Source organism: Jaculus jaculus, chromosome 22 (assembly GCF_020740685.1).
Source record: "Jaculus jaculus isolate mJacJac1 chromosome 22, mJacJac1.mat.Y.cur, whole genome shotgun sequence".
NCBI lineage: Eukaryota > Metazoa > Chordata > Mammalia > Rodentia > Dipodidae > Jaculus > Jaculus jaculus.
In genome coordinates, this window is record NC_059123.1 from 7521327 (window position 1) to 7545296 (window position 23970).

Genomic DNA, 23970 nt, shown 5'->3' on the forward strand with positions numbered 1-23970 from the left:
CTGAGACTCTTCCCGCAGTCTCCTGGCTGTCTTTATCCTCTGCCCTGAAGGATTCGCTCAATAATTTAAGCTGGATTTTGGCGACTCCTGTCAAAACTGGGCAGCGGCCTTTCTTTCTGAGTAGAAGTTAGTGTAAATGATGTCATTCCCTCCATAATCTGACCACAAACCGATGGGCCCTATCCTATATCTCTGGTCGCATCGTCTCCTCTCCCAGTCCCAGGCTCCCTGGCCTCCTGTCTTCTCACTGGGCCCACACCAGGCCCTGCTCCAGCTTCCTGACACACACCAGGGGTCAGTTCCTCCTGGGCAGCTTTGCCAACCACCCCGTCATACGGTCTTCTCATGACTCAGTACTTTACACTGCATCCCCCACATTTTTTATATAGCACTGTCCACCTTTTTAATGTTTCGGTTACTCTTGCTTCTGTGCCGAAGCTTAAGTGCCACCAGGGCACACTGCATGGTGACCGTCCACAACTGTGCTTAGCTATGGCACACGGACACTGGAGTTACTACGTGTAACCTGAGGAGGTGGCTCTGCAGTTACAGGTGCTTGCTTGCAAAGCCTGCTGGCCCAGGTTCAGTTCCCTAGTATGCACACAAAGCCAGATGCACAACATGGCACATGCACCTAGAGTTCATTCACAGTGGCAGGAGGCCCTGGGGCACCCATCCTCTCTAATTTGAGCTACTATAACCAAGCCATTTTTCACCTAGTCATGTATGCACACATCCTTAGCTAAGGATTATGGCCAACCGCCCTGGGAAGGCCTGCCATTTTGGCACTTTGCGGCACTCACACACATTCCTGACTCGGGCTTCTCTGCAAGCCTCATTTAAAAAAAAATTTTTTTTTTGTTTATTTGAGAGAGAACGGGGGGGGGGGGGGGAAGAAAATGGGCATGCCAGGGCTTCCAGCCACGGCAAGCGAACTCCAGATGCGTGCGCCCCTTGTGCATCTGGCTAATGTGGGTCCTGGGGAATCAAGCCTCGAACTGGGGTCCTTAGGCTTCATAGGCAAGCATTTAACTGCTAAGCCATCTCTCCAGCCCAACAAGCCTCCTTTTCTCTGTTTCTGGAATGTGCTTGCAAAAGAAACCGAGTTCAGTGCAGATCTGTCCTCACTAGTTCCTGGCTTCATACAGAAGGACCTCATTGAACTAAGGGACGGTGTGGAGGCTGGAACGTCATGCAGATGTGGGCGCTCTGCTACCAAAGAAAAGGAGTTGGTGTTTTTGTATGTAGGGGGTTGTCACGTGGAAGCATGCCTAAGAAAACACAGTTAACCGTACGTACACCCAGTCATGGAATCATTAAGAAAATACGCAGAATGAGAAGTGGCCCGGGCTACTTAAACCGCCATCAGCGAATGTGCCCACAGTGCAGACCTCATTCTTGGAGTGTTAAACTTGAAATCCTATATTTCTGCTTTACTCACTTTTTTGTTAAAAATTACTTTTTTTTTTCTGCCATGTGTGGTGGTGCATGCCTTTAATTTCAGCACTCACGAGGCAGAGGTAGGAGGATGGCTGTTAGTTTGAGGCCAACCTGAGACTATGTAGTGATTCCAGGTTATTCTGGGCTAGAATGAGACCCTACATCCAAAAACCAAAAAAATAATTTTTTTTTCTTAAGAACATGCTTTGGGGCTGGAGAGATGGCTTAGCAGTTAAGTGCTTGCCTGTGAAGGCTAAGGACCTCAGTTCGAGGCTTGATTTCCCCAGGACCCACATTAGCCACATGAACAAGGGGTGCACGCATCTGGAGTTTGTTTGCAGTGGCTAGAGGCCCTGGCACACCCATTCTCTGTCACTCTCAAATAAAAAAGAAAAAATTTTTTAAAAAGAACATACTGTGTATGGATACATTATGTGTGGGTGCCATCTTTCCCCTTGTCCCTGCCCTCACTTTACAGGGTGGCCCTCCTCAGTGGGGTTGCAGGTATTCCCATGGGGTGTGGGTTATGCATTGTGGGAACAACAGTCTTTCCTTCCTAAGTAATGCTACATGAGTGAACATCTAAAACTCAGGATGAACCTTACACACATGAACTTCAATTCTCACCAGCATTCCAGGTGTCCACATCATTCAGTTGGATTCGTTCTTACCTTGTTGTTTGCAATGGCATAAAAATGAGAGTATTCAGTAGGGAAGATGTTCAGCCCAGCGTTTTTCAAAGCCATGATGAAAGGAACAGGAGCCATCCATTTTCCCTCCAAATTAGACAGACGCTCTCGTTTTTTCAGCTTGATGGAAGCCAACATGCAGACATTTTCCTAAGTTTAAATGTGGAAACAAACCTTTAGCCAGAGTTACTACATCAAGAGTCTAGTCTTCATGTACTTTATTGTTTTAAGATCATCTATCACTCTATATTTGAAAAAAAATGTTGGGATGCATTCTGCATATAAAATTCACCAATTTCAGATGTATGACTCAAGTGATTTTTAGGAACTTTGGTATGACTACAACCATTGTTTAAAACATTTCTACCTTGCCCAGAAAAGCCCTGTGGGCCCATTTGCAGTTCATCATCTCCACCTTCATTTCTAGCTGCCAATCTACTTATGTGTCTTTAAATTCCAACACTGTGTCACTTTTGCCTAAGGAACAATGGTCTTGCCCAGACAGTGTCCAGCCTTAGAGGCTCTACAGGGACAGCAGAGATCAGAGAGCCTCCTCAGGGCTCAGACACTGCAAGCCTCCCCCCCAAAAAGCACACTGGTTGGTCCACTCAATGGTCCATCACTAACAATGAAGGAGAAAGCCTGAACCTCACTACAACACCTGGTGTTTTTTATATATTTAGTTAACATCATTTAGAAACTGTAGCTGAAGGGACATTTTACATGTCATCTCAGACGCCTTATATTTTTCTATGTAAGTCAGTGATTTTTATTTTATTGGTATTTTTTTGGCTTTTCAAAGTACGGTCTCACTCTAGCCCAGGCTGACCTGGAATTCACTATGTATCTCAGGGTGGCCTTGAACTTGTGGTAAACCTCCAACCTCTGCCTCCCTGAGTGCTGGGATTAAAGGTGTGTGCCACCACGCCCAGCTTTTAAAATCAGTGATTTTTAGACACGTGATATAGATTCCCAGCTTGATGTGACAGTAACTCACCTTAATATGTATTTGAATATCCGTAAATACTGTGGTCACAGTCAAAAGCACTTTATTCATGTCAAGGGGTCTTAGTTCCCATGACTGGTACGGCATGTTAATATGAGCATCTTGAATCAAGGTCACGGGGCCAAGTGTCTCCAGGCTGAATGTTATGAGTCTTTTTTCTCGATTGTAAAGGACATCGCTGATGCCATCTTTTTTCCAGTGTTTACCTTCATAGCACATGAAGAAAGTGACATTAGTGACCCTTTTCATAAAAAAAAAAAAAAATAGGATGCCTGAAAGCATGCGAGTAATCACGATGTGTCTAAATTGATCTTTTTTTTTGAGGGGGGGTTGTTTCGAGATAGGGTCTCACTCTAGCCCAGGCTGACCTGGAATTCACTATGGAGTCTCAGGGTGGCCTGGAACTCACGGCGATCCTCCTGCCTCTGCCTCCCGAGTGCTGGGATTAAAGGTGTGCGCCACCATGTTCGGCTCAGACCCCCTTCATTCCTTCTCCACCTGCTGCCTGGGCTCACACAGTTCTACCTGCCTGGCAGACACTTCCCTCAACTTATGCAAAACTGTACATCATTGTTTTCAAACAACTTTAGAATCTACTATTTGTAAGCATGCAATTACATAGAGCCTTAGCACATTCTCACAGCTGCACAAGCAACAACATTACTAACTAGGTATGGGCCATTTCCCCACAGGAAGATCCCTTTATGGACCACACTGGATCTCCATGTCTCACTCTATCCTATCATTTATATCTTTCCTGTCTATAAGGATTTTCCGGTTTTTTTTTGTAGGTCTCAATATACACCATACATACATACATACATATCTCACACACGCACCCAAGCAATAGGTACTTTTTTTTTTCTCTTGAAATCCAAAGCCTAGATGGGAAACACACACACACCTGTCATTCCAGTATTTGGGAGGCAGATGTGGGAGAATCCTGAGTTTGAAGTCTGCTGGGGCTATATATTGGGATCCTGTCTCAAAAAGAAAAGGAATATGGGGAAATGACTTCAAACATTTCACAAAGAGGACATTAAAGGCTAATCACATAAAAAAGATGTTCAATATTAGTCACTAGGGAAATAGAAATTTAAAAGGACAGTGACCCATGTAAAGCCAGATCCACAAAGTGGTGCATGCCTCTAGAATTTGTCTGCAACAGCTAGAGGCCCTGGTGCACCCATTTTCTGTCTCTGCTTGCAAATAAATAACAATAAAAAATACGGATAAAAAGCCTCATCCTTTTGGTAGAAATTCTTAAATTTTCTGCTTTTGTAGCATAAAATGTAAAATAAAAAAGCAGGATGTTTCCAGCCTATCACCAAGCATGTAAATCACAGTATCTTCACACTGGATGCCTTGGAAACAAAGCGACATGGATTTCATCTAGGGTCCTCGATACCCCGTACGCTAGCGCTGGGAAAGGTGGCACGTGCCTGTAACCCCAGCACTGCAGAAGCTGAGGCAAAAAGACTGCTCGTCCCGGGCTGCCCTCTGCTACACAAGAATGCCCTGTCTCTCAACAACAGAAATTCCCCCAAACCTGTAGACATTAATTCACAAGACCAAAGCCCTTCAAAACTCAGCCAGTTATGATCGTCAAACATGAAACCATTAGCTCATGTCTCTATTGGTATACCTGATTTCAAGACGTATTTAATGGTCTGAGTAAGCAACTATTTCCCATGGCTCAAGATTCAAAAATAATAAAAGTTATAACACAGTGGTGAATCTCTCCCTGGCCTTCCGTTTCTATGTTCCCCATCCCCAATGGCTGTTTGCAATATATAAGTGAGCAACAATAAAACAAAATACTAATGGCCCTAACACAAATTTTGTGGTTATTTATGGGATAGGGATTAATTTATGAAACTTTGATGAGAGCCTTTTCCACTGGTTTTTTTTTTTTTTACTTGCTAATTTTGCCTTAAAGAACTTACAGACAAGAGCAAAAATGATCACTTTATAGACTAATTAACAATACCAAAACTAAAAAAGCTTGAAAATTCCAATTTCCATTCACAGCTTTCAAGAGTGGGTGAAACAAGGTTCCCAAACTGGACCAGGCCTGTGTTAGTGAAGTTATTCCTACCACTTGTATTATTGTGTCATACACATGACTGCAAAGCTGGTTAAAGGATGGCCAGCCATGCTGGGCGTGGTGGCGCACGCCTTGAATCCCAGCACCTGCGAGGCAGAGGTAGGTGGATTACAGTGAGTTCAAGGCCACCCTGAGACTACATAGTGAATTCCAGGTCAGCCTGGGCCAGAGTAGGACCCTGCCTTGAAAAGCAAAAACAAAATGACAATCACTACAGCTTCTGTCCCACGATCTCTGTATTGGTCTTTGTTACGTGGTTATCAAGCCAGTTAAGATGTGGCCTTACATACCTTTATCATCCCACCTTATGATCATAGGGTCCTCAAAAAACAGTACATTCTCACGGACCTCCAGCGTGACCTCTATGGGTGGGAAAGTATTTTCAGAGTCTGGTTCTTCAGTGGCATCTGGAGGATATTTAAATTTCTGCAATCCTTCTTTGCGTATCTTTGAAAAGTGACCAAAACGACGCCAAGTTAGAAGGCTATGGGTGACGGCTCTAGATACAGACGTTACTAAATAAATGGGAGTTACTTTTAGTAAGCGCTGTACTTTGGTCCTACACATCTAAAGTGACTAGAAGATATAAGACCAAAATTGAAGGGTCAATATTCACGTAACCACAACTTTCTAGGGGCCAGGTTCTGAGCCAGGATTCTCCAGGCGCTTTATTGCTCTGAGATTTCCAACACAGCTGCTACTCAACAGAGCAAGCGTCCGAGGCTTAGGGAAGTCGTGGAATTAGCCAAGGGAGGCGGCAGAGCTGAAAAGCAGCTCTCTGGAACCTCCAAGTCGTCAGTGAAGACCTTGCGATCTAATTTGGTGGGCAGAGAGAGCAAAACGGACCTCCATCTGCCATCTGAGCGCCGCAGCGAGAGCTCAGGAATCGAGGAAGACTCAACGGTGCATGGGTGTGGGGCAAAACTGTACAGGAGGAGGAAGTTATAAATAGAAAAGCCCTGGGGGCTGGAAAGATGGCTTAGCAATTAATGTACTTGCAGGCAAAGCCCAAGGACCCAGGTTCAATTTCCCAGCACCCACGTAAGCCACAGGCACAAAGCGGTGCATGTGTCTGGAGTCCATCTGCAGTGGCTGGAGGCCATGGTGCACCCGATCTCTCTATCTGCTGCTCTTTCTCTCTCAAAATAAGTAAAAAAAAATTTTTTTAAAGCCTTGTAAATAAATAAGGATGGGGTCTTTGCTTCGGGAGAAACAAACAGATGTGCAGGAAGAGTCTGTGAACTTCCTGAAAATATTTACCAACTAGCCATTTTATAGAAAAAAAGAAATACCTGGCCAGGCGTGGTGGTTCACGTCTTTAATGCCAGCACTCGGGAGGCAGACGTAGGAGGATCTCTGAGTTCAAGGCCACTCACACTACATAATGAATTCCAGGTCAGCATGGGCTAGAGTGAGACCCTACCTCAAAACAAACAAGCAAAAAAAAAAAAAAAAAAAAATCTGCCAATTTTCAGGAACTGTCATTACTAAGCTCCACTTTCAACATTACTGTTAAAGAAAGGTTTATAGTTAACATACATGAATTGGTCACACATTCAGATTTTAGATGCTCTCAGTGTCTGATTCAGAATGCTAATGCCTATAAATTCAAGATAGTTTAAAATTAATTTTTTTGTGCCTGCTTGATAGGGTCAGAGGGCATTAGATGCCAAGGTCATCTGAAATGAGCCAGAGACCGGAGGACCTATTTTCGTCATGGGTTTATAATGGGAACTTGGCTTACTTCCACAATGATCCAGCCCTTCACAGCTTTACACTGCGGGGGGAGCTCCAAGATGTCCAGGTGGTACACCCCGCCCAGCATCGCGTATTGGCACAAGTCCACCTCGCTCTCCTCGGTGACGTCCGGCTTCTCCACGGCGTTCTTTAAGTGGAATAGATGTGCTAGGGAGATCCACAGTTCACAGTGTTTCTAAGCAGATCGTGACTTTTTTTTGTTTTTTAAATAAAATGAGAGGTAAGGAATTCTAATTCTGGTAAAAAGGAGTGTTTCTTTAGTTACTAAACTTTTCAAATTGTTTTTCAAACTGTTGGCAGAGCCAAACGAGTGGGAGGAGGTGTGTGTGTGTGTGTGTGTGTGTGTGTGTGTGTAACAGTGGGGTGCACTATTTTACACACTAGCATCTTAGGAACATGTCTAATTACTGAAGTAAAATTAAAACTATATCCTATACAAAGTAAACTTTCTTTGACCCAAAATTTGATAATTACTAAACTGATTCTTTAAGACTGGACATCATGAGACTACAAGTCCAAAAGGGGGGGGGTAAGTAAATGATGATTAAAAAGTATGTGGGCAATATATAAAATTGGAGATGATAATTCTGACAAAATAGGGATTAGAAGCTTTACAGGGAAGAAGCAAGACTGGATAGCCTCTGCCAGTCAGACTGCTGGGGAACTGAGCCTCGGTCATCTCAGTGCAGTCGGAAAGGAGGTCTGCGGTTGCGTCGTTTCAAAGACCAAGCTCGCCCTCCACCCCCATCCTTCAGAGGTACTGTGACGAAGGGAAAGTCAGAAGACTTCGCAACGTCACCCCTGTCAGCCACGTGACCCTCCTCGGGGGATGCAAGGCAGAGCTAGCCTCTCTAATCTCTAGACAGAATTCCTTCAACCGTGAAACCCACGTAGTAGTCATGTCTGTCTGAGAGCTTGCAAGTGGGAGAGGGTATGTTCAGAGAGCTAGCGTAGGACAAAGTAAAGATGCAGGCTTCTTAGATTTATGCACTATTATATACGTCCTCTCTACAGGCAGCTCTGCAGTTAAGCCCTGGAGTCCAGGCACTGGAAGTTACTAGAAACAACCAAAGAAAAGTCAATCTAAGCAACTGCCCCTTTTCCCTTGTACATGTTTGGTAAGTTTCACTCTTTTTTTTTTTTTTAAATTCTTCCAGGTAGGATCTTGCTGTAGCCCAGGCTAACCTGGAATTCACTATGTAGTTTCAGGGTGGCCTTGAACTCACGGCGATTCTCCTACCTCTGCCTCCCGAGTGCTGGGATTAAAGGCCTGTGCCACTGCGCCTGGCCACTCTTTAGAGTTTCCAGACACATGTGCCACCATATGCATCTGGTTTACGCGGGTTCTGGAGAATTAAACCTGGGTCCTTAGGCTTCACAGGCAAGTGTCTTAACCACTAAGCCATCTCTCCAGCCCTATTCATTTATTTTGAATATATTTTATGTACATAACAATCTTGAGTGGGAAAGATTTTTTTTTCTTTTGGTTTTTTGAGGTAGGGTCTCACTCTAGCCCAGGCGGACCTGGAATTCACTAAGGAGTCTCAGGGTGGCCTTGAACTCACTGCAATCCTCCTACCTCTGCCTCCTGAGTGCTGGGATTAAAGGCGTGCATCACCGCGCCCGGCTGGAAAGTTATATATATTTTTAATTTTTATTTATTTATTTGAGGGCGACAGACACAGAGAGAAAGACAGAGGGAGAGAGAAGAGAGAATGGGCGTGCCAGGGCTTCCAGCCTCTGCAAGCAAACTCCAGACGCGTGCGCCCCCTTGTGCATCTGGCTAACGTGGGACCTGGGGAACCGAGCCTCGAACCAGGGTCCTTAGGCTTCACAGGCAAGCGCTTAACCGCTAAGCCATCTCTCCAGCCCCTGGAAAGTTATTTTTAACAAAAGTATTTGTGTGAGGTCCCACTTACTCCCTGAGAAACTGAAGTTCCATTCAGAAAATCCTTACTTATGCCTATATGTTGATGATTGCCCCTCTACTTTTTCCTCTAGCAGTTTCAGAGTTTAAGTTCTGGGGAAAACAACTGCTCTCTGATAGGACTTGAGGCCCACTCCATGAGAGGGATTTCATGCCTGGTACTGAAAACCTAATTAAAAAAAAAAAAAAAAAAAAAAAAAAACCATGGCGGGGGACATAATAAGCCCTAGGGAAGAAGCTATTACTGTTGTCTGGTTCAATGGTGCCCACCAAACTGCCCTCTAAATACTGTGTTTACGTCCATATAGTAATGCTACTCTCACTGATGGTTAGAGAACCTTCTCTTTTCAGATGGCAATGATCACTGGGATGACTCAAACTCCTCAAGGTACGGGGAAGTGACAGTGGAGTGTTCCGAACTAAGTAAGACATCTCTATCACAACCTCCAAGGTTCATGGACCATTGCAGAAGAGTTGGTGGAGAGAATCTAAGAGCCAAAGGAAGTGGAGGAGGGGCCACAGTGCTCATGACCTCACAGTGGCTGAAGCTACCTACACAAGGCCTGCATAGTAGGAGGGGAAAAAAAATGATGATATCAAAATAGAAGACTCATGGGAAAGAAATAAAGGATTCAGTGGATTGCTTATATTTATGGGAATTGTCAATAAAATGTTTAAAAAGTGTGTGTGATAACTTCCTGGTGTGATTGAAAATTAGAGATGTTTTAATCCCACCACTTGGGAGGCAGAGGTAGGAGGATTGCCATGAGTTTGAGGCCACCCTGAGACTACAGAGTGAATTTCAGGTCAGCCTGGACTAGAGTGAGACCCTACTTCAAAAAACAAAACAAACAACAACAACAAAAAAGATGTAGAGTGAGTGACAGCAAATAAATCTGTTAACACTGGTTATCTCAGGGAAAGGACTATAAAATGTTTTCACTTTAAATATATTTCTGTAATATCTGAAATGTTATTCTCATGATGACTTTTTGTACAAAACAAACCTCAGTAAAATTCTGAAAATAATTCATAGTACCTGTTGAAACTGCTTCACTTAATAATTTTATCTCCAGTTCACCTTGTATTGCTTCAGGCTCTTCATCAGTAGAAATCTAAAAAAAAAAAAAATAAATATAATTTAAAAAACAACAATGAAAAGGACAGACAGGTGTGACTGTCACTGACCACCTTGGCCCAGAATCCTCCTCCGGGTTCCATTCCTGTGCCCACATCAGGTGCGAGATTCTGAGGGCGACATCCCCTGGGAACTACCTGAGAAAGAAAGAAAGTGCACGGTTGACTGGGGAATGGCTGAGGCTCTGGGACGTCAGCCAGAAAAACCGTGGCCAAGGCAAACGAGGCCATTCACTTATGAAGGACTGCTTAGCTTCAAGAGTTGATCTGGCAGCTCGCCCTGTTCTTCCCTGATTCAAGAGACTTTGGCGTCATGGCGAAGAAACTTTCGATTCGATCATCAAGCCGCCTGTGACACCCCGTTACAGGAGGACATACTGAGACCCCTCGAATTCAGCCCTCAGTCAAGTTCCTTGCTTGTAGATACGGCTGCCGCTTCTGTCTTTGCTGAAACTCCGATTCCTGTACAACAAAGCCTGTTGCATTCATTCCTTTCGCTGACCTTGTCACGGTCTCACGGTCCAAGGACAGAAATTCTTTGCCGCACCCCGGGTAAGGACTTGCTGTGGCACAGGGTCCCTCTGCCCCCACCCCATTTCAGCTACTTACCTCTAAGGCTCCAAACTGATATATGTTTTGGCATGTGGGACATTAACAGTGGTTTTTCTTTTGTATTGGGGGGGGGTTGTTGTTGTTTTTCTTTGTTTTGAGACAAGGTTTCACTCTGTAGTCCATGACTCGCAGAGATTCTCTCTCCTCGGCCTCTCAAGCACGAGTGGGGTTACAAGCAGGCACTACAGTATTTTTAAAAGCAATAAGAATGATCCAGTGACCCCCCCCCCCACACACACACACCACACTACGAGAGACCCAAAAGCAGTAAGTCTGCCTGGTCAGAGTTTGCATCCTCCCCACCATGAAACCAAATAAACCTTTTCTTTTTATAAGTTAATCATCTCAAGTCCCTGTTTTTTTTTTTAAGTGACAGAAAACTGAAAAGCATAGGCATTAAGAAATAATACTCCAGGCTAGACAGATGGCTTAGCGGTTAAACGCTTGCCTGTGTGAAGCCCAAGGAAGCCGGTTCGAAGCTCGATTCCCCAGGACTCATATTAGCCAGATGCACAAGGGGGCGCATGCATCTGGAGTTTGTTTGCACTGGCTGGAGGCCCTGGGGCACCCATTCTCTCTCTGTTGGTTGCTCTCAAATAAATAAAAATAAGCAAAAAAAAAAAAAAAAATTAAAAAAAGAAAACACTTGGAATTAAAGGAAATTGAGAGGCAGAAGTAGGAGGATTGCCATGAGTTCATGGCCACCTTGGAACTACAGAGTGAATTCCAGGTCAGCATGAGCTAGAATGAGACACTACTTTGAAAAACCCAAAAAAGAAAAAAGGAAATTGGAAATTGAAAGTCCAAACAAATTGCTCTAGAACCAAATTCCTCCTCACCTTCCCTTGTCCCCTGTCCTCAGGGTTAGGAAGGGACTTTCTCTAAAGCATCCTTTTATCAATGCAAAAGGAACATTGTTGGGCTGGAGAGATGGCTCAGTGGTTAAGCACTTGTCTGTGAAGCCTGAGGACCCCAGTTCGAGGCTCGAATCCCCAGGACCCACGTTAGCCAGGTACACAAGGGGACACATGCATGCGGAGTTCATCTGCAGTGGCTGGAAGCCCTGGTGCGCCCATTCTCCCTCTCTCTACCTGCCTCTTTCTCTCTCTGTCACTCTCAAATAAATAAAAATAAACAAAAAAATTAATAAAGGAACATTGTCAATGTCAGTGTCTCACTGAGACTCCATAAACAAGGAATAATCAAGTCACAGCACAGAGGGAAAGGTTAAAAATCCTTCCTTCTGGGGCTGGAGAGCTGGCTTAGCGGTTAAGCAGTTGCCTGTGAAGCCTAAGGACCCCGGTTCAAGGCTTGATTCCCCAGGACCCATGTTAGCCAGATGCACAAGGGGGCGCACGCTTCTGGAGTTCATTTGCAGTGGCTGGAGGCCCTGGCATGCCCTGTCTCTCCCTGTCTCTCTCTCTCTCGCTCTCAAATAAATGAATAAAATATATTTAAAAAAAAAATCCCTCCTTCCCATACCCGGAGCCCAGAGAACTCTGCCGTAGGTCACTGCCTGCCCTCTTGGCCTCCTGCAGCTCCCGGGAGACCGTTTACCATCGGCCCTTGTCACTGGCACCGTGCCCCTCTATCTCCCTGCGAGGCAGGAACTTAAGTCAGCCCCAGACTTCTGGCTCGTCATACTTAAACCTCCCTGTCAACAAGACTGAGTTAAGGGGCACGTTAGACATGAGTGGGGCGCACCTTCGGGTATGTCTGTGCCGCAGAGGACACTGGGACATCATGTGGGCAGAGTCATCCCTAGGGCTGGGGTCCTAGACTGAATAAAAGGAGAAAAACACTTTATAACAGCCATATTCCTGTTTCTCCACTTGCTGCACTGCCAAGACAGGAGCAAGCAGCCTCCTGCCGTCACGATGGTGGGACCAGGAGCCAGAGCCAGGAGCAGCCTTCCTCCCTTAAGGTGCTTCCTGTCAGGTATTTAGTCACAACAATATCACCTAACCGACCCGACCCGACCATGGCCTTTCCTGGAAATTCAGGTTTTGTCTGGTTCCTATGCACGTTAATGAAGGACTCAGGAACCAGAGTGACGCCATGACAGGCTTCAGAGTCACCAGCAGACCTAAGTTTCTGTTTCCTGGCAAGGTTTAAATCAGGATTTAACAGTTACTGAAAACAAAGATCACAAACTGCTTATGCCATACATTTTTGTGTACTTTTTCTCCTGCAGTCAGGAACCAGATTATTTCGGCAGACTAAGTTATTGAGCCTTCAGCGGGGCGTGGGGGCTGCCTCGAGCCCACTCGTGAACGGCATGCGCCTTCTCATCGTCATACACGATGAAGCGCTCTGTTTGCTGGCAACGGAACAGGAAAATACTTTATTCACGTCTTATCTCTAGTAATGGAAGTCTCATCATAACCCTTCCACAAAATCAGCTATTTTCCATTTTTTCCCCCTTCCAGATAAACATTAAGAGTGTTTCTGCGGGTCTCAAAAATTACTGAGTGGGATGTTTATTTTAATTTGTTTTGCTCAGAGAGATGAACACAGTGTGAAGCAGAGCGGGGTGACTTCAATAATACTTGGCTGCGACACTTGGGCTAAATCACACAAGAACTGGTATATACTATGAGCTTTACGCAGCGCTAGCTAAGCATTTTTCACCGACAGCTGCTGAACATGCCGGCATTGCGTCATGGAAACTCTCTTTGTATGTGTGCGATGTGGATTGGGTATAAAAACTTAGACTGCACTATGACTAGGTGACCTAGTGAAAATCAAATAGAGATCCCAAAAGTAAATTCCAGAATCTCCATGAGAATTCCCCAGATGGCATTTCAGGCCAGTGGGAGGTTTACATGGTAAAATGTCTTGAGACAGCTGGCTAAGATTTGTAATGAAACAAGTTCAGATTCGCCCTTCCTGTCTTGAAAAAAAGTTCTAAAGCTGAACATGGCAGCCCATGTCTGTGAACCCAGCACTGGGGAGGCCGAGGCAGGAGGTAATAGTCATCACAAGTTCAAGGCAATTTGGGCTACTGAGTGAGACCTTGTCTCAAACACACACGCACGCCCCCTACACAAGTTCTAGAGAGGTGATTGTTGAAATTACCGATGATTAATATGTACTGCACACATGTAAAATGTCAGCACTGAACCCTAACAAGGTTGGTGGGAGGTCTCGGAACTTTGTGTGTATGTATGTGCACGGTGCATACGTGCTCTATGTGGTTGTGTGCACATGTGTGTGAGGCCAGAGGTCCACACAGGCGTCTTCCTCAATTGCTCTCCTGCTTACACGGGAGACAGGTTCCCTCACTGAATCTGAAGCTCACTGTCTTCCCGCTGGCCCAGGAACTCTAAGGGGGGGGTGACCCCTTATCTGTCTCTGTCTTCCCACTGGCCCAGCACCTCTAAGGGGGGGGGGGTCCCCCTGTGTGTCTCTGTCTTGCCGCTGGCCCAGGACCACTAAGGGGGGGTCCCCCTGTCTGTCTCTGTTTTGCCACTGGCCCAGGACCTCTAAGGGTGGTGGGTTCCCCTGTCTGCCTCTGTGCCTCTGTCTTGCAGCTGGCCCAGGACCTCTAAGCGGGGGGTCCACCTGTCTGTGTCTGTCTTTCCACTGGACCAGGAGCTCTAAGGGAAGGGGTCCCCTTGTCTGTCTCTGTCTTCCCACTGGTCCAGGACCTCTAAGGGGGGTGTCCTATGAGGGGGCCCTGTCTCTGTCTTCCCACTGGCCCAGGACCTCTAAGAAGGGGGCTTTCCTAAGGGGGGGTTCCCCTGTCTTGCTCTGTCTTCCCGCTGGCCCAGCACCTCTAATGGGGGAGTACCCCTAAGGGGGGGTCCCCGTGTGTGTGTCTGTCTTCCAGCTGGCCCAGGACCTCAGAGGAGGGGGGTTCCCCTGTCTGCCTCTGGGCCTCTGTCTTGCTGCTACCCAGGACCTCTAACGGGGGGGTCCCCTGTGTCTGTCTTGCCGCTGGCCCAGGACCTCTAACGTTGGGGTCCCCCTATCTGTCTCTGTCTTCCCGCTGGCCCAGGACCTATAAGGGGGGGGGGTCCCCCTGTCTCTGTCTTCTCCCTGGCCCAGAACCTCTAAGGGGGGGTGTCCTCCTAAGGGGGGGGGGCCCTGTCTGTCTCTGTCTTCCCGCTGGCCCAGGACCTCAAAGGGAGGGGTCCTGCTAAAGGGGGGGTTCCCCTGTCTGCCTCTGTCTTCCCGCTGGCCCAGAACCTCTAAGGGGGGTGCCCTCCTAAGGGGGGGCCTATCTGTCTCTGTCTTGCTGATGGTCCAGGACCTCTAAGGGGGGGTCCCCCTCTCTGTCTCTGTCTTGCCACTGGCCCAGGACCTCTAAGGGAAGGGTCCCCTGTCTGTTTCTGTCTTGCCGCTAGCCCAGGACTTCTAACGGGGGGGTCCCCCTGTCTGTCTCTGTCTTGCCCCTGGCCCAGGACCTCTAAGGTGGGGTTCGCCGTAAGGGGGGTCCCCCTGTCTGTCTCTGTATTCCCGCTGGCCCAGGACCTTGAAGTGGGGGGGTCCCCCTGTCTGTCTCTGTCTTGCCACTGGCCCAGGACCTCTAAGGGGGGGGGGCCCTGTCTGTTTCTGTCTTCCCACTGGCCCAGGACCTCTAAGGGGGGGTCTCCCTGTCTGTCTTCCCGCTGGCCCAGGACTTCTAAGTGGGGGGTCTGCCTGTCTGTCTCTTCCTGCTGGCTCAGGACTTCTAGGGGCGGGTCCCCCCTGTCTGTCTATGTCTTCCCGTTGGCCCAGCACTTCTAGGGATGGGTCCCCCCTGTGTGTCTCTGTCTTCCCGCTGTCCCAGGAACTCTAAAGCGGGGGCCCTCTAAAGGGAGGGTTCCCCTGTCTGTCTCTGTCTTGCCGCTGGCCCAGGACCTCTAAGGGGGTGGTCCCTCTATCTGTCTGTCTTGCTGCTGGCCCAGGACTTCTAAGGGGGAGGTCACCCTGTCTGCCTTTGTGCCTCTGTCTTGCCGCGGAGCAGGACCTTTAAGGGGGGTTCCCCCCATCTGTGTCTGTCTTGCCACTGGGCCAGGACCTCTAAGGGGGGGGTCCTCCTAAGGGGTAAGTGCCTGGCTGTCTCTGTCGTCCCACTGGCCGAGGACCTCAAAGGGGGGAGGTCGTCTTAGGGGGGGTTATACTGTCTGGCTCTGTCTTCCCGCTGGCCCAGCACCTCAAACGGGGGTGTCCTCCTTAGGAGGGGATTTCCCTGTCTGTCTCTGTCTTTCCACAGGGCCAGGACCTCTAATGGGTGGGCTCCCCCTGTCTCTGTCTTGCCGCTGGCCCAGGACCTCGAATTGGGGGGGGTCCCCCATCTGTCACTGTCTTGCCGCTGGCCAAGGACCTCGAAGTGGAGGGTCCCCCTGTCTGTCTCTGTCTTGCCACTGGCCCAGGACTTCTAAGGGGGGGTTCCCCCTGTCTGTGTCTGTCTTGCCGCTGGCCCAGGACCTCGAAGTGGAGGGGTCCCCCTGTCTGTCTCTGACTTCCCGCTGGCCCAGGACCTCAAAGGGTTGGGTTCTCCTAGGGGGGGTGCCCCTGTCTGACTGTCTTCCCACTGGCCCAGCACCTCTAAGGTGGGGTCCCCCGTGTGTCTCTGTCTTGCCGCTGGCCCAGGACCTCTAAGGGGGGTGTCCTCCTAAGGGGGGGTGTCTGTCTCTGTCTTTCCGCTGGCCCAGCACCTCAAAGGGGGGGTCTGCCTTATGGGGGGGTTCCCCTGTCTCTGTCTTGCCGCTGGACCAGACCCTCTAATGGGGTGGTTCCCCATATCTGTCTCTGTCTTGCCGCTGGCCCAGGACTTTTTTTTTTTTTAAATTAATTTAATTTTTATTTATTTATCAGAAAGAGAGAGGGGGGAGGGGGAGAATGGGTGCACCAGGGCCTGTAGCCACTGCAACTGAACTCCAGCCACATGTGCATCTGGCCTACATGGATTTTGGGGAACTGAACCTGTTCCTTAGGCTTCACAGGCAAGTGCCCCAACCACCATGCCATCTCTTCAGCCCTGAAGATGTCTTTTTGCACAAGGGCCATGTCACTAACTCTATAATGCTAATGAATGACAAATGATGGGAGGGGCCAGGAAGACTACTGTGAGGAGATGGCTTTGCGAGGACTCCTGAGTGGAGAGGGACCCATGTCACCTTCCTGAAACCCAGAGAAGGGTCAGAAGACATAGGGCCTGGAGGGCCCCGAGCAACTGGGCCACTGCCAGCTCCGACTGTGCCCTCACTGGGGCCCATGCCACAGACAAGGGAGCTGAGGGAGGGAGGTTAAGCTACTTGCCAAAAGTAGTAGAGTGGAGCTGGAGAGATTGCTTAGTGGTTAAGGCGCTTGCCTGTGAAGCCTAAGGACCTATGCTCAATTCTCCAGATCCCATGACAGCCAGATGCACAAAGGTGACACAAGTGCAAGGCTGCACATGCCCACTAGGTGGTGCAAGTGCTGGCCCAGGACTTCTAAGGGGTGGGCTCCCCCTGTCTGTCTCTGTCTTGCCGCTGGCCCAGGACCTATAAGGGGGGTGTCCTCCTAAGGGGGGGGTGTCTGTCTCTGTCTGTCTTCCCACTGGCCCAGCACCTCAAAGGGGGGGGTCTGCCTTATGCGGGGGGGGGGTCCCCTGTCTCTGTCTTGCTGCTGGACCAGACCCTCTAATGGGGGGTTCCCCATATCTGTCTCGGTCTTGCCGCTGGCCCAGGACCTCTAAGGGGGGTTACCTCTGTCTTGCCGCTGGCCCAGGACCTCTAAGGGGGGGTCCCCCTGTCTGTCTCTGTCTTGCCGCTGGCCCAGGACCTCTAAGGGGGGTGTCCTCCTAAGGGGGGGCCCTGTCTGTCTCTGTCTTCCCGCTGGCCCAGAACCTCTAAGGGGTGTGTCCTCCTAAGGGGGGCCTGTCTGTCTCTGTCTTGCCAATGGTCCAGGACCTCTAAGGGGGGGGGGTCCCCCTGTCTGTCTCTGTCTTGCCGCTGGCCGAGGACCTCGAAGTGGGTGGGGTTCCCCTCTCTGTCTCTGTCTTGCCGCTGGCCCAGGACCTCCAAGAGGGTGGTGGCCACCGTCTGTCTCTGTCTTGCCAATGGCCCAGGACCTCTAAGGGAAGGGTCCCCTGTCTGTCTCTGTCTTGCTGCTAGCCCAGGACTTCTAACGGGGGGGGGTCCCCCTGTCTGTCTCTGTCTTGCCACTGGCCCAGGACCTCTAAGGTGGGGTTCGCCGTAAGGGGGGGGTCCCCCTGTCTGTCTCTGTATTCCCGCTGGCCCAGGACCTTGAAGTGGGGGGTCCCCCTGTTTGCCTCTGTGCCTCTGTCTTGCCCCTGACCCAGGACCTCTAATGGGGGGGCCCTCGTCTGTCTGTCTTGCCGCTGGCCCAGGACCTCTAAGGTGGGGTTCGCCATAAGGGGGGTTCCCCCTGTCTGTCTCTGTATTCCTGCTGGCCCAGGACCTCTAACGGGGGGTCTGCCTGTCTGTCTCTGTCTTCCCGCTGGCCCAGGACTTCTAGTGGGGGTCCCCCTGTCTGTCTCTGTCTTCCCGCTGGCCCAGGACTTCTAGGGGCGGGTTCCCCCTGTCTGTCTATGTCTTCCCATTGGCCCAGCACTTCTAGGGGGGGTCCTCCTGTCTGTCTCTGTCTTTCCGTTGGCCCAGGACTTCTAGGGATCCCCTATCTATCTGTCTTCCATGTGGTCCAGGACTTCTAGGGTCCCCTGTCTACCTCTGACTCCTCAGCACTTGGGTCACAGGTACACCCCTCCACAGCTGGACTCTCTCTGGAGTCTGGCATGGGCACCTGGCCCTGGTGCTTGCTTGGCAAGTGCTTTGCCCCTGTGCATCTTCTCAGTCCTACAAAGAACTAGTTCAAAAATTTCCTCGATTTGAAACCCACCAGAAGGTTATTAGCTGGAATTTCAGAATAAATTACTGATAATGAATTTTAGCTGGATTGCTTCATTTTAGATAAAAATTCACAGTAATTCTCCTGAATCTGCTGAGATCTCATTAATTCCTGTGGCTTTTAACACCATCCAGAAGTCCATGGTTCCCAAAGAGTCACCGGCCATGGCAAGCTCCCCCCACAGGCTGTACACTGCTCAGTCCTGGATCTGCAGGACATACCTGCCTGTGACGTCTACTGAGCGTATGCCTACATATTAGTATGTGTGTGGGCATGTGTGTGTCTGTATCTCACACGTGTTAAAAGCTGTGTGAGCCCATGTGTGTGCATGCATGTGTGTTAGTACCCATGCGAGCATGTGAATGTGTGTGGAAGCCAGAGGTCAGCCTCAGATGCTTTCCTCTACTGCTCACGGAGAAGCTGGTTTTTTTTTTTTAAAGTTTATGGTCTCACTCTAGCTCGGGCTGACCTGGTATGCACTATGTAGTCTCAGGTTGGCCTCAAACTCATGGTGGTCCTCCTACCTCTGCCTCCCGAGTGCTGGGATAAAAGGTGTGCGCTACCACGCCCGGCTGAGAACCTGGTTTTTTGAGGCAGGGTCTTCCACTGAGCCTATAGCTCACGGGATCAGCCAGGTAGCAAGCTTCAGAGAGCCTTCTCGTCTCTGCCTCAGCACTGGGAACACAGCACACACAGCTTGTGCCTGTCGTGTTAACACGGATCTTCATGCGTGCGTGCAAAGTGCATTACCCCCAGCCATCACCCCAGGCCCAACAGTTCCATTTTTGTGCCCCAAACGTACCGTGACCCAAACAAAATCGTATCACTGTTACCATCCGCTCATTCCTTCATCCTTGGTCACCTTGGAAAACGCCACACCACCCGCCTGGGTCCCAGAACGAGAACTCTACAAGAAGGGCTTTTAGCCAAACCTACGTATCGTCCGGCACTCTCGCGGCCACCTTTGTCCACCCCTGTGGCCTCGCGGCACGTTAAACGAGGCATTGTGATCTTCCCTCTGGCTCCCCCACCGTCTGTTCTCCACACAGTAGCCTGCGGAGTTTCAGACGCTGTACAGCTGTCACGTCTCCTTCATACAGCCCTTTGGTGGCTTCTCAATGCTTCCCAACAAAAGCCAACTCCGGCCTCAGGGCCCTGCCTTGTCTGGCTTCAGTTTCCTTCCCACAGGACCCCATACCACCCTCCTGCTTGCTCCTCACCCGTAAGTCAGGAACCTTCTGCATGGCCTTCATTTCCACCATACAACCTTTGTAGTCACTGTGACCTTAAACTTGAGTAGTTTTACCTTAATCATTAGCCAACTTCTTCCCGGCACTTGGGTCTTAAATGCCACCTCGTCAGACAGGCCCTCCCTAACCACACGACCTAAAGTTATCATGAGCTTAATTCTGTGCATGGCATTTCTAGCTATCTGGATTTTCTTTTTACATTACTGGTGATCAGATTTTCCAGAATCGTTACAAATTATGAGGAAAAGGGCCTTATTTTCCTTCTACCACCATCTGCTAAGGAAGAGGGAACAAGCTTCCATGTAGAGGCAGGGTCCAGCAAAGTTCTGAGTAAAGACACAGGACCAGGTCCAGACTGTGACCGTGGAAAGCCAATGATAAAATGAGTTTCTGGAAACTGGAAGGTCAAGAAGTTTTGGTGCGAATATTAAAACATGAGTTACTCCAGGGCTGGAGGGATGGCTTAGCGGTTAAAGTGTTTGTCTGCAAAGCCAAAGGACCCTGGTTCGATTCCCCCAAACCCACATTAGCTGGATGCACAAGGGGGCGCACGCATCTGGAGTTCCTTTGCAGTGGCTGGAAGCCCTGGCACGCCCATTTTCTCTCTCCCTGTTTCTCCAATAAATAAATAAAAATTAAATTAAATTAAATTAAAAAAAACATGAGTTACTTTAAATGCCAAAAACTTTGCAATCACTACAGATATTTCACACGTCCACAACCACTTTTCTCACACAGAAAGGAAGCTCTCTTAGCTGCTTAGCCATCTCGCCAGCCCAGAAGGGAAATGTTCTTATCAAATCTCCATGCAACAACAACGAAAAAAGTCAAATAAGATGCAGCAGACAAAACCTCTAAGCCGTCATCTTTCCTTTGCATATTAATTTTGTATCTTCGCCCTTCGTTACTACCTCCTTGGAGCGCATTTGGGAACACGAGTTCAGTGTGGCTCTCCTCCTCAAGTCCACCAGGAGAAGCGCCTGCCTTGTGGGCCTGGCACCCCAGGTCAGCACCCACTACCAAGAGCAACCAGCCAGCCCAATAAGAACTCCCAAGACCACCTGGGAGTTCCTGACGACGGGTGCTTAGCAAGACCTTGTAAGATGCCTTATGTATGCCTACGTACTTTACGTTAACTCTGTCTGTTTACGCAGATCACCCGAGACTTTTGACTCAAACTTTAAGAGGGTCAATGACACATTTGTATCTTCATGCCCCTCAGATCACTAAAATAGTTCTGAAAGTAATTAGCATTTTTAAAAATCGCATAAACAGGATTAACATAAATCAGGTGTCTAAATATTTTGTATTAGATCGGAACGGGACTACGATACTTAACAGCAATACCTAATTAAATTAACTAAGACCTTAAGAGCCCTCTACTGGTTGAACTCTTAACACCCTCATGAAAAGGGAAACACTACTAGTGTAAGAGACTCGATTTTTTAAATATTATATAATTTTATTTAGTTAGTTAGTTTTGGTGTTTGTGAGGTAAGGTCTCGCTGTAGTCCAGGCTGACCTGGAATTCACTCTGTAGTTTCTAGATGACCTTGAACTCATGGCAATCCTCCTATTCCCAAGAGCCAGGATTAAAGATGTGTGCCACCACACCTGGCTAGAGATTTGATTTTTTTATTTATTCATTTATTTTTTTTTTAAGGCAAGGTCTCACTCTCTAGAGATTTGATTTTTTTTTTATTTTTTTATTTTTTTATTTTCGAGGTAGAGGTAGGGTCTCACTCTAGCCCATGCTGACCTGGAATTCACTATGTAGCCTCAGGGTGGCCTCGAACTCACAGTAATCCTCCTACCTCTGCCTCCCAATTGCTGGGACTAAAGGCGTGCGCCACCACACCCAGCTGAGATTTGATTTTTAAACTAAGTACTAAGTACTTGTTAGTCATGATTATCTAACATGTTACACATGTCTCAGTTGTTGTGATGATAAAACCCTGATGTATCACACCATGCTTTTCTTATAGTGAGCCTCCAGAGTCATGAAGATATGAGAAGTATGCATTTATAAAATATGGCAACCTAGGATTACAAAGAGAAACAAGGGCTAGAGAGATGGTTCAGTGGTTCATTTGTCTGAAACCCTAAGGACCCAAGTTTGATTCCCCAGGACCCATATAAAACCAGATGCACAAAGTGGCACATGCATCTGGAGTTTGTTTGCAGCAGCTAGAAGCCTTGGTGTGCCCATTCTCTCTCTTTCTCCTCCCTCCCCTCTCTCTGACTGCAAATAAATAAAAATAAATTAAAAATGATTTTATGGCTCAAAGATTTTAACAAATACACACATTTTTAAAGAATTCATCACTAACTTCCCACCTCATTACAATCTTGGCTGTGCCTAGGTTTCTGGGTTCCCTTCTCTTGGATTGTTTTTTAAAGTTTTTATATTCATTATATAACTTTTCCATGTCTAATATTATATCATATCCATTTTTTTACATTGTAATAGAATCTTTAAAATTTTGATACTGGTGTTATATTTCAAGTGAAATATTCAACATGTCCTTAAATATCAATGATTCATAGTTTAATTTCTAATTTACATCCAATCTAATTCTTCACTCTTTCCCTTGTTTAAAGAAAATAAATCAATAATCCAATATGCTGTATGTCCTATGAATGTGTAAGAAAGTGCTGGTCTTTTTTTTTTGTTGCCTTTTAAAATATAAGTGGGCTATAGTTAAGTAAGTGCCCTACTAGCAAGAAAGGATGATGAAAAATTATCTAAGGACAACTTTTCAAACATAACATATGGCTTAAAATCTACACAGTAGGAAAGTCAGCAGAATCAAAAGGACTGTGTTTACTAAATTGCTCAAAAATATATGCAAAGACGTTGAGTTTTCAGAGAGGAATATATATATATATATATACATATATATATACATATATATATATATATATATATATATATATATATATATATATATATATATATACACTCCTCCCCCCCCAAGACAGGGTCTCACTCTAGCCCAGGCTGACCTGGAATTCACTATGTCATCTCAGGGTGGCCTCCAACTCACGGCGATCCACCTACCTCAGCCAACTGAGTGCTGGGATTAAAGGCATATGTCACCACATCCGGCTAAGAGTTTCGTATCTTAAGAAAATCAACTTTTACTTTCTAGAACTCTCTGGGAGCACTGTAAGGGAATGCTGGGGAGAATGACTTCATCTAGAACACACTCTCTCTCTGTGCTGCAAGGGGTTCTCGGGTAGTGAGTACTGCAAGGAAGTCCCAGGGAATATGAAGGTTTCTGCCACAGTATCTGTTCTATGGCAGGTCCCCTTGAGTGGGCTGAAATATACAGTAAGGACACCAAGATGGCACAGGTCCAAGGCCATCCAGGAGTGAACCCGGCCCGAAACCTCAGAGAGGCAGCTGGCCATCTGTGGGTACCGTGGACGGGAGAGGAGAGATGCCCATGAGAAATCAAGGCTCTGGCTAGAGAGCAGCTTTTGAATAGTTTCTACTTTTTTTTTTTTAGAAAAAAAAGTCTTGAGAATGCCTCACGGGTATGTGTTTGAATGCGGTGAGCTGGGCATGGTGACTTGTGCCTTTCATCTCAGCATTTTGCGGAGGCAGGAAGGTTGCCATGAGTTCAGAACCGGTTTGGTCCAGCTAGCGAGTTCCAACCAAACCTGAGCCACAGTTCAAGACCCCGCCACAAACAGACAGACAGACAGATAGGAAGATGGGCCGGCCAGCAGCCAGACAGGCACTCTACCTGTGGCTGCTCTTCGGGGACGGCGGCGTGAGCCTCCTCCTGGACCTCCACCACCTCCTCCTCCTCGCCGCCGCCGCCGCCGCCGCCCGTGTGCTCCTCCTCCGCCTTCACCTCCTGCTGCTCCTCGGGATGGGCCACTTCTGCGTCCACCTTGTCTGGGACAGTCTCCTCGACCGTGCAGACAGGTCTTGGGGAGGCTACAGCGAGCTGCAGAGGAGTGACGTGGTCATAGCGCGTGTGCAGGAGTCGTAGAGCAATGTTACTCATGGCTAATGTCCTTGGGATTTCAAACCCAGTTTGCGTCTCGGAGAATCGGATGGTCCGGTACCTGTCGGCAGAAAGGATGGGACCCCCGGGGACTTTCAGTGCATTGAACATGCATCCCTAAGCAGTGCCTGTCTCTTTTGACTGCCCTCCAGGTTTGAGTCCCAAACACGCCCAGTTTGTTGGCAG

At 48.0% G+C, this 23970-nt stretch overlaps 1 protein-coding gene across 2 annotated transcripts in view; it reads right to left on the reverse strand.

The window, feature by feature from the left end:
- Dnai7 (dynein axonemal intermediate chain 7) overlaps positions 1 to 23970 on the reverse strand; it is a 31386-nt gene that overhangs the window by 1836 nt on the left and 5580 nt on the right. For both annotated transcript variants that reach the window (XM_045139544.1, XM_045139543.1), the window contains 7 exons: positions 23518 to 23845; positions 10116 to 10202; positions 9967 to 10042; positions 6987 to 7147; positions 5533 to 5689; positions 3127 to 3341; positions 2112 to 2279 (listed from right to left, as the gene is read on the reverse strand). In XM_045139544.1, the coding sequence (XP_044995479.1) occupies positions 2112 to 2279; positions 3127 to 3341; positions 5533 to 5689; positions 6987 to 7147; positions 9967 to 10042; positions 10116 to 10202; positions 23518 to 23845 (1192 nt within the window). The remainder of the gene's footprint in view (positions 1 to 2111; positions 2280 to 3126; positions 3342 to 5532; positions 5690 to 6986; positions 7148 to 9966; positions 10043 to 10115; positions 10203 to 23517; positions 23846 to 23970) is intronic.